This window comes from Anser brachyrhynchus (assembly GCF_964034855.1).
Source record: "Anser brachyrhynchus genome assembly, chromosome: 2".
In the NCBI taxonomy this organism is placed as follows: domain Eukaryota; kingdom Metazoa; phylum Chordata; class Aves; order Anseriformes; family Anatidae; genus Anser; species Anser brachyrhynchus.
Genome location: NC_137695.1, coordinates 126559761 through 126574232, shown reverse-complemented (window position 1 = coordinate 126574232; position 14472 = coordinate 126559761). Strand labels below are relative to the sequence as shown.

General features: G+C 37.5%; 1 protein-coding gene and 1 long non-coding RNA gene across 7 annotated transcripts in view; one reads left to right on the top strand and one right to left on the bottom strand.

Moving 5' to 3' along the window:
* The window catches only part of NCOA2 (nuclear receptor coactivator 2), a 198378-nt gene extending 184197 nt beyond the window's left edge, over positions 1 to 14181 (top strand). For all 6 annotated transcript variants that reach the window (XM_080581613.1, XM_080581611.1, XM_080581614.1 and 3 more), the window contains 3 exons: positions 426 to 624; positions 5462 to 5551; positions 10361 to 14181. In XM_080581613.1, coding sequence (XP_080437739.1) covers positions 426 to 624; positions 5462 to 5551; positions 10361 to 10372 — 301 coding nt within the window. In that variant the 3' untranslated portion in view covers positions 10373 to 14181. The remainder of the gene's footprint in view (positions 1 to 425; positions 625 to 5461; positions 5552 to 10360) is intronic.
* Positions 8766 to 10435, bottom strand: LOC308190341. Its single transcript, XR_013947115.1, has 2 exons — positions 10335 to 10435; positions 8766 to 10171 (listed from the first exon to the last, which is right to left on the bottom strand). It is a non-coding gene; the product is annotated as an uncharacterized lncRNA (long non-coding RNA).
* Positions 14182 to 14472: the final 291 nt, after the last annotated feature.

Sequence of the window (14472 nt, the reverse complement as noted above, 5' to 3'; positions counted from 1 at the left end):
TGCAAAAAGAAAGCTTATTAGATCAGATCCACTACCAACCTAACAGTCCTGTGCTTTGATAATGATGAGGGGAAAAAAGGTGTTTTCTTTTCCCTCCAAAAATTACTTTCCCAAACATATTTAAAATATAAATGAAGACATATTTAGGCGGCTAATTGGCTGTTATTGCACACGCATAACAGATTTGTACTCTGCCATAGTTTCACACGCAAAGGCATGCATTTTTGTGCACAGACATGGGACCTGAAATTTTGAAAATCTATTCCTTAGACACTGATGTAGCTGAAAACTAGTCTTTCCTTTGAAGTTGGCATAAACAACAATATGTACAAGTTCTAGCTTAAAATATATTAAAAAGAGAGTAGTTTCCTAGTGGCTTCAGCATTCTGAGTCTGACACATTGCTTTTTCCATTCCTTGCTATAGCATGTTTTCACAACAGTCCCCACCACATTTTGGGCAGCAAGCAAGCACCAGCATGTACAATAATAACATGAACATCAGTGTATCCATGGCAACCAACACAAGTGGTATGAACAACATGAACCAGATGACAGGGCAGATCAGCATGACCTCAGCGACCTCTGTGCCTACATCAGGGTTGTCCTCCATGGGTCCTGAGCAGGTGAGAATTTAAGGACTTGAGATGACAGCTAGAGGATTTTCTTTGACTTTCAGTAGTTTTTCAGGTCCGCCGTGTTGGGCTGTAACTGCTGTAAGCCATTATGTTTCTTCTATTAGATTTTTTAAGAAATGTTTGTGTTTAAAAGGCTTTGTTTTTAGCTCTGCACTCAGATAACCAGTGATTAATTAGGTAGAGAACACCATTTGCAACTACACTTCCCATTTTGACCTAGCACCACTGTAGCTAGCAGGTGTAGTTGCTCCTGGACTTCGGTGGAAAATGCGCGCCGATCTAGCTCCTGTTCTCAGTAGGTAAGTTTCCACAACACAGCTGTTGGTCACCAGTGTCTGTGGTAGTGTTTTCAGCAGCGGAGGCTAGGACTGAATGGCAGGCAGCCGTTTCCTAGAGGTGAGAGTGAAATATGCTGGCATGGGCAGTGTGGAAAATGCTTCTACTGCCACTGTCCTTGTAGTATCAGATCCCAGGCAGTCAACTTCAAGAACTCTCAAGCTGGCACCTTTGCAAGCCCTAGGTCCACAGTTTTCATAAAGTAGGGCATATAAAATAGATTGCTAAATCAATAAGTAAGTAACCTGTTCTTTTCTGCTGAGAAGAGGTTTACACACTTGTTTGCATTTGAGACTGCTAATTAGAGAGCATCTGATAAAGGAAAATAACATTTCCATTTATTGACTCATCATTAAAATCACTCAGTGCATTAAAATATCTAACAAACAGGTTCTCTTAATTAACAGGTTTGTATGTTTGTTTGAGAGCTGAACTTTGGTACATTTAACGCACAGACTTCAAATTATGGACCTTTCTAAGAAATATTGGCAGGAAAGTGCTGCTTGTGTCTTCAGGCGGTTTCTACTGCTATGGTTGACAGTATTGCAAATCTTTTTTTTTTTTTTTTTTGAGATTATAAAATTAGAGTTTAAAGACAGACATATGATTTACTTGTTAATAAATGTCTTTTTTCTAGCCTAAATTTGGTAGCAGGCTATTTACTTTTCCAATATAGTCCTTTAGTTTAAATATTTTTTTCTTTCCTCTTTTTCTGTATTTTAAATAGAGCCATTCTGTCAACATGATTTTTTGTTGCTGTTTTATGATAGAATCATAGAATGGCTCTGGTTGGAAGGGACCTTTAAGATCATCTAGTTCCAACCCCACTGCCGTGGGCAGGGATTTAGTTTTGTTTCATTTTGCTTTCTTTTGGGTTTCTTTGTTTTTTGTTGTTGTTTTGTTTTCTGGTAAGTTAAACAAGCTGTTTCAGTCTTTTCTTGTAGTCTTTGCATTCCTTTTCCTTTTCTGCACCTGTTCCTGTTTGAATCACAGTTTCCTAAACACCAGTGCCATGTGCATAACACTAGTTCTTCCCCATTTCTTTTGGAATACGCTGACAGATATAGCCCCAGATCACATTTGTCTTTTACAGCTGCTGCGTACTGGTGACCTGAAGTAATTCTGATACTGCCAAATCTGTCACCTTCTCTGATATTTCCAGTTGCTAAGCTCCCAGCTACAGCAAACTTATTTAGTAGTAGTAGTAGTTTCCAAGTACATACTGTTAAACATGTTAATGTAGCAAAACAATAGTAAAAAAAAAAAAAGAGAGAGAGAGAGTAGGGATTGGAAGGTGACAGCCCAGTCTGATTTCTCAGCATGCACATGCTACACAGTTTCCCCCAGGAACCTGAACTAAGACACATACATTATAGAAAGAGATCTGATTTTATCTCAGACTTCCATGCAGACTACTGTTTCCACTGGCACAGTTGTTGCGCTGCTTTTCCTTCCTGTTAAACTAATAGATCTTGTTTCAAGATAGCATTTACCTAACTTCCAGTAAACCGAATAGGTTGAGTTTCTTTATTCATCTCAATATTTGTTTTTCAGCCCTTTGGTCCCTGTTGTGAATCTACTTTAAACTCCATTATTGTTCTAGAAGTATGCACAGAGTAACGGGGCACAGTGATTTCACAAAAGCTGTCTAGAGAGTTAAATTTTGCTTGTAATTTCTCTTTCAAGAGGATTTGCCTTGGCTCTGTTTGTGACACTGTCGCACTGGTGGGCTCATACTGAAACCCATAGGATGACACCCATATCCTTCTCAGTGCCACACAAATAAAACCTGCGTTCTTTGTACCCAAACATATTCCGCTCCTTTTGCATACATTCAGATGCATTTGTTAAATTGAGTCTATTTATCCAAGGTACAGTGTCTCATTCTGTAAGAGTAACCTGTTTTCCTCCTGATTTACCACCCCAGCACTGTGTCATCTGCAAACTGCTAGCAAATTTTTAATGTTTTTGTTTCATCTAGGTCAGATTTGGCCAGCTGGCAGCTGAGGGGCCATTTCTGGGCCACAAGACACTACTTTCTAGTCCTCAGGAATGTTTGCCGTGCTGCTTCACATTTTCCTTTCTGAGAGATGGGGATAAATAAATATATTAACAATTTATAGGGTTTTTTTCCTGTTTTAAGGACATAGTGTTATACAATTTGGCATCTGTATTTAGCAGTTTACCTAGGCTGTGCTAAAATTTGCTCGTAACTGGTGATTTTCGGAATGACTGTATTTTCTTTAATTCTGCTGACTGATTTACTGGACTGTCAGAGAAGCATTTTGAAGTCTGTGCAAGAGAGGAAACTTTCAGAATATGAAATAAACCACTATCTGGATGCCCACTCAGAAGAGATGTTTATTAATCTGCATAGGTGCAGTAATGCTGAGGTCAAAATTATCATAGCATTTACTGAGAGTTAGTATTTTGATTTTCTTCAGCATACTGGATGAAGGGAGCTGTAGAGGGGAAGAAAACTTCTAATTCATCTTGTTAATAATTCTACTTTATTAGCAGGCAGCCGTAGTAATGTGTTTACATTCAAAGGGGTTGTAATACATGTCCTGCCTTGTTTTAGTCAGATTTCATATATAATAACACCACTTGCCCATGGAAAATTATAAAAACTCATCAATTTCTTTGTCCTTTTTTCTTATTTTTCTGATTGAATTGTTATTGCCCACAGAAGAGTTCATGTGGGATATTTTATGTTTCAAGGACTTCTGAAGCAAATGTCTTCATGTGGCAAACCAGGAGATTTTCTTTGCATCTGCTACTGTGCAAGTCAGGATTCTTGCATCATCACTGCAAAGAGATTCAGTGATTGGAACTTCACTGATGCCGTTATTGCTCTTGCAGTGTGCAGCCGGGAGACATCTTCCTTTTCCGTGACTCTCCTAACTCTGCCACGATGCAAATCATGCACTCTTCTTTTTGTTCCCAAACTGCTTTTGATTCACTAAAATACAATTTCGTATTTTTGCCTTTTTTTTCTCTCTCTTCCTTTATCTACTGAACAAAATAGAAAAGGCATTTGGGCCTGTGCATTCCAATGAATGTTATCTGTAGCAGAATATACTTTTACAACATGGATTCTTTTGCTTCGTCAAATGCATGTAGATAAAGCTGTGACACTGTTTGCTTTCTTTCTTTCACATCAAAATAGTGTGGTTCTCATCCTTTCTGATCTAAATGTTCAGATTCAATATTAAAAAAAAAAAAAGTCTGCATCTGCTTTAAGTGGAAAGAATCACTAGGAAACTTGCAGTGCTTCAGCAATCAATGTCTTTAGAGTTGAAATTTCCATGGCAAAAATGTTTAAGTTTTTAACCTTTCCTGTTGAACCGCACAGTCTTGTCTCTGGCAGCATGCTGAAACTGTCTTTGTAGCCATGCTATTGCATTTAACTTTGCAACTCTGCAAAATCAGGGAGTAGCAACAGAAATAACAGTCAAGAAGACCTGAAACAAGAGGACTTTGGTGTGGTAAACTCAAGGCAGTCTTCTCCCCCTGCTGCAGCAGGTTGCTGTAGCTGAAGCGAGGTAGTGCAGTGGCAGAACCTCCTCTCCTTGGCAACCAAGATCTCCTAAAGGGCAGGTGACACAAAACAGCTTTTTCCTTCCAGCAAATTCTAGAGGGGACTGTCTTCACTATTATCACACACACCTAGTCTGAGGGAAATAAGAAAGAGAACTGAGTTAGCCAAGACTCTCTAGGGAGATTTTTTTTTCCCTGTAAAACTTAAAAGGGAAGGATTTTATAATACTTCAGTCCCTTGCTGAAGGGCTGTGTTTCGTGTTTTACATCAGGTCCTACGTGATAAGATTAATCCTTTGATTAAGACAGCAATGTTGTACATTTGGCAAGCCGCTCTTTCCACATAACTAAGCATGACAGACCCTTTGGTTGTGCGGATACTTTCCTACGGCTACATTCAGAAAAATTTTGAGACTGTCCACTTAGAAAAGGATGGAGCTGCAGGTTTTCGTGTTTAATGAGATCTTCCTCTCATTGCTTTTGAGAAAAAAAAAAAAAAGTCATTAACAATAAATCAATAGTCGATACAGTTCAGCCTGCATATTATCTCATCAGCCTTTGAAAAGTTGCATAGTGGTTTGCAAAAGCAGAAAAGCTGTGTGTCATTGAGGTTAGGAAGGTGTTTACATGTTTCTGCTTTCATGACTTTCATAGCAGGCAAGTCCTCTTACAACAATACCAACCTAATTTATGGAGCCTGTTTTGTTAAATATGCACAGGGGTCATAGTATCAGGAATTAAATCTTTGTTTGTTGACTGTAAAGCAGAATAATATAAATCAAACACGCTGTGCAAGAAGGGTGCTCAGCCATATAGCTGCTTTCCTGATGACTGTGTCATTTCAAATGTGGTATATGCAAGTAGCTTAGTGGTTTATAGTGCTTTAACTTCCACTACTTTTCCCAACATCATTTTTAATTCATTCTCTTTAATATCTTGTTACCGATAGGTTAATGATCCTGCTATGAGGGGAGGCAATCTATTTCCAAACCAGCTGCCTGGAATGGATATGATAAAGCAGGACGGAGATGCAACACGGGTAAGAGATGACATAGGGAGGCATACAGAGGCTGCTGGTCTATGAATATACTGTGGTCAGGAATGGATACAGTATCTTTTTACTTAGAAAGTTGAAAGTACCCAGGGTGCTAGTAATAAAGTATTTTGCAATTAATTTTTTGAATTCATCTTTAGGTGTCATCTATACCAAGTTCTTGTTTAGATCCCACTAGCAGAATTGAAGTGAATAATACAGAATATATTTACACTAACAGAATACTTTATTGAATTAACAGACAGTCACGTTCAGTAGACTTTTATTTATAATTATATTTGCTTTTTACAGAGCAATTACATGACTATTTGCTGATGATGGGAGAGACTTACTGTTGATTTATATTTGCACTGCTGCATGTTTAACCCATTTCATGTTTCATCCTGCCTAAGTATTTTTCCACTTCTCGTTGCTTTATACTTAGGGCAAAAAATTTATGAATTATTTAATTTATTACTTTCTATACACTGCTTGTTCTGAGAAGAGTGGCGATACAGAACTAATTTTCACACAAATCTCCAGCTAATAGTGTAATTAGCTTTTGCTCAGGTCAAAAGTGTTTCTTATTCCAGACAGTAAGAGTATTAAAGGACAGACCTTGTAGAGTTCTTGGCAGGTGGCCAAGTAAACGAGGTGTTCTTTATGTACCCCTCCTCAGTTGAAGTTTTTTGTTTGTTGTTTAATGGAAATAACCTTCGCTGATTTTGATTTTTTTTTTTGGTGACAAACGGTATTTTGAGACCTGAAGTGATTTGAAACTAGAGTACAATATTTTTCCTGCGTGATCCAAGCATTGCAGCTGTGCAAACCCATCCAAACATAAGAAGATGACCTTTCTATACAGTGAGGCAGCCTCACATAGAAACCTGTGCACTGGAAAATAATATACATATCATTCTTGGGATGAAGAGCCTGTGCCAGCAAAGCAGACGGCTGAGTGCTGGCAGGATTTGGGGCTGAGCAGTGTGGGCATGGGGGGAAGCACCATCTAGTGGCTGCTGCTCCCTTGCTGCTGCCTCTTGCTCCTGCTCCTCTCCCCCAGCTGCTCCTTCATTTCAGGGAAGTGATAGTAAGGCTTTAAAACACACTGATTTCAATGTGTCCATTTCCTGAAATCCTTGGTGCACAGTGCTGTGCAAATATTTAATCTGGGAGCCCTGATCTATTTATTCTCTCCTTTTTCTCCTGTTGGGAAACTTCTATTCAAAGTTGATTCGGATAGGATAATAAAAGGGAAATGACTGGAGAGTAATAGCTGGTTATCAGCAGCAAGAAGCAAAGATCTGAACAAGAAGAACCATAAGGAAAATTGCTTTTATTTTTTATACTGCTGTCTGCCACATTCTATGCAAAATGTTATCCTCAAAAACAATGTGGCAGATCTATCCTATTATTTCTACAGAAGTCATTTTAAAACCTGCTTTAAGTCCATCCTTTACATTGTTATTTCCTGTCATCTTCTAATAAGCAGTGCTGGAATCAGAAAGATGGAATTAAGTAAACAATTTTTCCCCTTATGTTGAATAAAAAAGCAAAATTTAATGTTTTCAACTATTAGGGGGAAAAATGAATAATAGAGTAAAGCAAAACAATCATTCATTAACTGCAAATATGTTAAGATTAATAAAAATGAAGGAAGTCAAAGTACTGAGTAAGAAGTAGCCATTTGTAGTGTATTTGATTGTATCTATCTCTTTTTGCACACGTGTTCGAAACTTCCCAGAGGCCGCTTCTTGACACACCTTGGTTCACATGAGAAGGGGCTGTCTCTGGGATGGAGGATCTGTGCACAGACAATCCTTTCTGCAGCAGTTTCAGGGTCACTTTGGTAATTAACAAACAGATGTAATGTGTTCTGCCTTAGTGGAAGCTATCATATACTGAGGAGTTATGTTCTTAATTTCCCTAACCAGTACATTGCCTCACCAGTACATTGCCTAATGTTAAACTTTGTGCATTAAGAGAAGCCAGGCTGTCAGAGAACAAAATTCAGGGTACCACTGAGGAAACAAAGGAGAAGACAATTGTTGAGGGGGAAGAAAGCTAAAGAGGAAACATGAAGCAAATTCTAAAGAATGTTTTAAAAGAGACTGAAGAGAGAGTGGATGTGACAGAAAATATCTGGAGAGGTACAAAAGAGGGTGGAAAAAAGTCGGGGAAGATGGTTTGAAGTGCGGGTGGAAGGAAACAAGTGGCAGGAGTTCAGACGAGACACTGAAGTGGTTAAAATTAAAATAACGGAGTCAGTGCCTTGACAGTGAAATGGACAGTGGCCAGACATGACAGCAGTTTTGTCTCACCTGGAGAAAATCAACTTCTTAAATTATTTTGTAAGGGTACATCTGATGGCACTGAGTTTTATTCTACTAATGTAGTTCTGACTGTCAAGAAAAATATAAATGAATAATGTTTCATATGCACTATAAATATCTTTTACAGAACTTTGAATTTAGAGGTCGAGACTACTTTTGTGCATCTGTGCTATAAATTGCTCCTATGTAAGATACTTTAAAAAAAAAAAAAGCACAAGCTGTGTAATTAGAAAGCTGAAAGGATGATTAAAGTGCTTCCTTCCTTGGCAGTTGTAGTATAAACATAAAAAAGATGAGAAATTCATTTGAAAAATGAGAAAATGAGAAAATCATTACACAAATTTGGGAGATTCTTTTTCATTGTTTCATAAATTTGATATCAGCAACTGTAATTTAAAGGAATTGGCTCTGTTTAGAGCTGAGTAACCAGGAACTAACATGCTATTGCTGAAATCTGTGCAACTATAGTTGTCAAATTTCTACATTTACTATTCTAATTTGTTTGCCTAATACTATCTCAGTTTGTTTTAATATGTTACAGATGAAATTTGTAAAGCTTTTAGGATATACAAAGATGATACTAATATTTAACAGAGAATATGTTTTTAGTGTAACTAGAAGACAGAATTTTCTGTCTCTTTCAAAGCACAAAGTACACTTCACGTACAGAGCTGACTATAGTTGCAACTGGAACATTTACAATGTTATTATTACATGATTATTGAAATAAACTTTTTTTAATAATTTAATGTGGTAAAAGAAAAATTTGAACCTGTTCCTATTTAGAAGTGAATATCTGGAGAATACTGTTTGTATCTGAAGTTTTTGACAGACATTCATCTTAACTTAATGCAGTATACCAGTAACCTTATAGACAGTGATCTCTGAGCTTTTCAGATTGCTTCTTTATAAAATTTTACAAACGGTTGTTTTATCTTCTTCTTCTTTTTTTTTTTTAATTGTTAAAGTTACATAAATCAGTCATGGAAGGGTTTCTGAGCAATTTTTCCTCTATTCTTTATCCACCTGGAAATAATAATTTGACAAAATTATTTAAAGTCCTCTTAGTCTTTGTTATATCTAAATAAAAAGGAAAAAAAGTTTTTCCTAGAGGTACATTTGTGCCTTCTTTGTATTATTCCTTCCTTTTATATATCTTATCACCTACAAAATAGACCTTTAAAAAATTTAGAGTGTGCAAATTTTATTCAGATCACTGTATAGTGGAAGCATTTATTTAGAATCTCTGTAGAGATAATATTTGCTCAGTGTGCACTCTGGAAATAATTTTGATTTTTCTCTTCTGTTCTGCACTTTGTGATCAGAAAGCACTAGCAGGGTCCCAAACTGCCTCTCAACATATCAAAAAGAGGAGCCAAAGTTTGGCTCATTCACGTTAATCAGGGTTTGAGGGGAGGAAGTGTGGTGTCCGTGTCCCCTGACGAAGTTAGGAGGAGCAGGAGCAGGACTCATGCGTTAGCTGGCAGATCGGGCTCAGGAACGGCCACCCCAGAGAGCTCCGGCTGCTCCAGCCAGGCTGGGAGGAGTAAATGTACAAAGCCTAGCACCTTGCTTTCCTGAATGGTGGGATGTTTTCCAACGCTGGCTTAATTTGACAGTGAAGGCGCATTTCTAGCCCTTCTGTGATTGCAAAGAAAAAGGTGGTGAAGTCCAAAGGATTGCCTGGACACCTTCCAGAAGATTGGGCTAGTGGCATGCACATGGAGTGGTGAGGAAGCTGCCAGTGCAGTGAGTCCGTCCTCCTACACAGCAGGAGCCTCTGAATACAAGTCAAAAACAGCCTCTAGGGAGAAAAGAAGTGGTTTCCAGTTGGATTGGCTCTCTGACCTGACTGACCACAAAGCCACATGGGAGCAGGAGTTTGCAGAGAGGCACAGACTGCAGTCACTGGAAGAAACAGCCTTAAAACAACTGTGAAAACCACATCCTGAGGCTTTATTTTTATTTTTAAATAAGAAAGTACAAGATAATCAACTCAACTGAAAACAGCTTAAACTCTATTTGTGTAAGGACACTGTAATAAATGTGAAGTAAAGAGCATCCCTAGGGATTGGTAGTTGAAGGTTTGTTTTTTTTAACTTCCTTATTCCCTTTTTCTATTATGTTTTTTGGAGGGGAAAGTGAAGCAAGACAGTTGTTTCCTTTGAGAGTGTACAGCAGTAACACAGAGAAATTTTGTAGACACGCCAGGTATGAGACTTCTCTAAAACCGTATTGCTGTGCCTTTACCTAGAGTCTACAAGTGGTAGATGGCCCTGGGTTGTTACAGTACCTGCAAAAAATGGAAAGAAATAAGAAATTAAGCGATGGTGAAGAGAAGTGTCCATGTTGCAGCCTGTCCTGCATGTTGTGGAGGGAGGTTGTGTGCCGCAGAACAGCACCCAGCTCTCCTTCACCTGTTTCTTCACTAACCAGGAGGGGAAGAACTCACTCACCTTTCCCCACTCTCCGTTTTTGGCAGAAATATTGCTGACCCTGAGGGTGCTGTGGTTGCTCCTTTCTTCAGCTGACCGGGCGTACGGCCCCGACCCCTTCCCGGTTGGAAGAGCTGCATCCGTTTGTCGTGACCCAGCGAAGCCGCCGTCCTGGCTCCCCGCTGCCGGTGGGCCGCAGCCCTGCCTCGCCACGGGGCCTCGGGCGGTCGTCGCCGGAGGAGCAGCCTCTTTCTTCTTCGACAGTCTGAAGCTAGCGTACAGACACTCGCTCAGTCTGTTCACTGCATTCACCTTAGTGCAACTTAGATCTCTCCTGCGAAGTAAATGTTGACAGGCAATTTTCATAAACCATGTCAGATTGAATGTATTTAAATGTACGTATTTAAGGAAAAAAAAAAAAAACAACCATGCTCTTGTTCTGTTTCTGTTTAGTTCTAGACCTTGGTTTTTGGCTTTGTTTTCCCTGGCTTACTACTCAGTCTGGTGCAAAGGATTCAGTTCCGTCTGAAAACTGGTGTTTTAGACTAAGGCCTGCATTTTGGGGCGACGAGTATGAGTGAGGAGGGTTTAGAAGCGGCGTCTGGTACACGTAGACCTCTAACGAGCCCGTTCCACTCCGGCAAGTCAGAGAAGATGAACCGATGTAGCAAACTACACAGACCAATTTTGAATGGGATTAACATTGTAAAAGAGATGAGAACTATCCCCTGAGAGGATAGTTTCCATGTTTATAAGGGGTGCTTTGGTTGGTGGTTTTGATTTTTGTTTTTTGTTTTTCTTTTGGTAACATTTATAATGCAAAGTCATGAATCCAAAAAAAAAATCAAGTTTGTTACGTTCTTATTTAATTTAATTCCTAACAGTCAGTTAATCGTGTTTTTTATCTGGCTCTCCTTCTGTCATCTTCCTCTTCTAACAGAATAAAAAAACATGTTACCCCTTTATTTCCCTAGGTGTGTTTCCAGCAGTCTGGACATCAAGTTACGGTTGCTGAACAGCAATGTTCAATGATAATGCATGTACTGATTATGGTAGTGGCAGAATTGGTGCATAATATCAAAGAGCTAAAGATACCTGCTTTAAAGGCATGATAATTACTGGTTCCCATCCCCTTAGCTGGGAGAATAACGATTCATGTAATACCAATAGCAGATATCACTACAGACTTCACCACTATCGTGTGTTTCTGATTATTTTAAAGCAGTGTGGACTATAAGGACGTTTTGTAAGGTACATAAAATCCAGTTTATATGTAAACAAGCAATAATTTAAGTTGAAAACTTAAGTGTTTTACTTGTATAATTTTTGTGAGATATACATGTTGTGAAGTTGATTCCAAATGAGGTACTTCAGTATTAAATTAGATATCTTCTTAGCCGTGTGTGTCTCCTGGAAAAGTGTTTTGTAAAGGATCACAATGCCTTGATTAGACCTAATTTGTAGGCTTGAGACTTCTCATTTTCTAAACCTTGTGATTCTGCTCATAATGTCATTTATCTAACATATATTATATGCAGCCACTGTAGGAACCAATTCTTGATTTTTGTATGTTTATATTCTTTCGTAACAAGTCTTAGAAAAACTAACTGTTACTAAGCAGGCCACTGTTAGGGTGTTTTTTTTCTTGCCCACTGTGGTTGGAATAATCTTTTACTAAGTAGACATCAGTTTCTGAGGACTTGAAATATTAAGAAATTGATGTTTTTGACCTCTGTTTTCTTTCCTCTAACCCCTAAATCAGAAACTTTCTAACCTGAACACAAATTTTTTGATGTCATGTAAAATGCAATGCATTTTATAATGTCTCGTCAGCCATGCCTTTGGGAGTGTAAGGTTTGTTCTGTTGCCATTTAATTTGTTTTGTTTTTCAGGTGGGAGTGAAAATACCAATTATTCTATATTAAGGCTGGGGGAAATATGATAAAGGTGGTATGAAATAAGTTGTTTCTATGAAAGGCGTCTATTTCCTTGATGAAAGTCAAGGAAATACACAGTGCTGTTGGTTTCTAAGGAGGGCTGAGCCACAATTCTGGGGAAACAACACTTTTCAGCCATCACTGTTTTGCTATCAAACTCAGAAAGACTATTTAGTCAGCTGAGCCATCCTTTTATGTGCTGATGGAAAACAACAAAAAAACCTATCAGCCCTGGGCTCCACAGCCTCATTATTACAATGACATTTGCATTAAACTTGTGTTATATATCTGACAAAAAATTATTTATATAAGAATTGTATAAATTTGAAGGAATTAACTTCATGCAACGCAAATTGTAAATGAGTTTTAAAATAATTCTGTTTGTATAATTTTCTTTTTCTGTTCTTGACCATAACCTCTTCAAATAGATTATTCTTTTTCACAGTGGACAAGTCTAAATTTGTCCTGGTTCATGACAGACCTGCAAACCCTTACCATCCACAGTGATTATGATATTCCATCATCCATTGCCATTTTGGAAGAAAGGAGATTGTACCTATCACTTTGGCTCAGTTTAGGTTCATTGTGACTTCAGTTGTCGTCTGACTAACGAAAAAGAAATGTGAGTGAAGGAATCTTCTGATCATATTGATCACTATAGAAACAAAAAGCCAAATCAATTCCCTTCATTATCAGTATTTTTCATCCTGTATACAGTAAATTTGTCGGAGAAAGTACTCGGATTATGTTTAACAGAACAAGTAATCAGTGTTCTATTTACATTACTAAATGTGAAAGGCGCATAATGTGAAAAATAAGCATATATACATGGTCATATGACCTGGTTAAGTGTTCATGTAATGTGGTAAGTTGAAAAAGTGAAGTGAGCTGTTTTGCTACAATGAATTAATTTGTACTCAATCTTTAAAATATTGTCCCACACCGGTATCCTTTTGGGCCTGTATTAATTAAAAGCAATGTTTTTGCAGTTTATACAATACATTTTTTAATCTTTGTTTAAAAATGAAATTCATATGGGCTTAACAGATGAAATGGGTGGCACAGCTCCACTTGCAGAACCCAAAGATACACAATCAGTTTTGAAATGCAACTTAAGCCATTAATTGTTGGTGTGAATTTAAAAGTTTTCTAGTATTTGTATGGTAGTATGCTGCCTAAGAGCAAAAGCATTCTCTGCACAAAAGAAAATTTACTGTAGTGGCTTTGATTTTAATTAGAATTTTCTCCCTGGTGTTTCTTTGTAGACTAAAACAAAATCTTTTAAGTTTCTTACTACAGGTAAAAGCTATGTGCAAGAACCTCAAAATGCTAAAATCTAGCATAATGCCTTAGATCTGTTTTTAAGTCTTGTATATTCCTACATAGCTGTCTGATGTATTATATTTGTATAGTGAATTGTGTACAATTTTGGAATAAGTGCATCATCACTTAATCTTTATGTTGTTCAGTAGAGATGATGGACACGTTTCTTCAAACATTTACTGTCATTTAATTTTTCCCTTTATGTCATTTGTGGGTTTTATTTGTACAGTTCATCATGAAGTTGCATCTGAGATGTGTGTATATGAAAAGATTATACAAGGGTAAAATTAAGCAATATATAAACTATGGTTCTTCAGGAGAAAGCTTACAGTGTTTCAGGTTGTGATTTATTTTCAAAATGGAGTTGACTCTGAACATCACTTTGTTCACCTGCATTGATGTTTGTATTTCTAGTGTGAGCAGTTTATGCAAAGGTAGATATATTCAGAGAAATTTTAAATACATTTATGCAAGTTAATATTGCTTTGCTGATGCTATTTGCTTATTTGATGTTAAATAATGCTATTGTAAATAAAGAATTCTGTTGTTATTGCATCATTTAATAAATTTTAATGCCTTCGGGTTTTACATGGCTTTAGAGATTTCAACGTGTTTCTGTTGTGTCTTCTTTTATTCATAGAAGTGTGTAGGAAGTAATGCAAAAGTAGTAGAGGATAGATGAATCTGCTGTTTTTAAAAAGACAGGAAGCTTTCTCTATTTAATGTTATATATTCCAACTAGCTGTAAGTCAGAAATCTTTTTTTCCTTTTTTTTTTTTAAATAGTTCTGTATTTGTTGAAAATGTTTATCATGTAGCTTAATGTGAAAACCATGCATGATGAGTACTTTTTTATATCACAGCATTAAGTGGGTGTCTTCCATGATGGTTTCAGCCAAG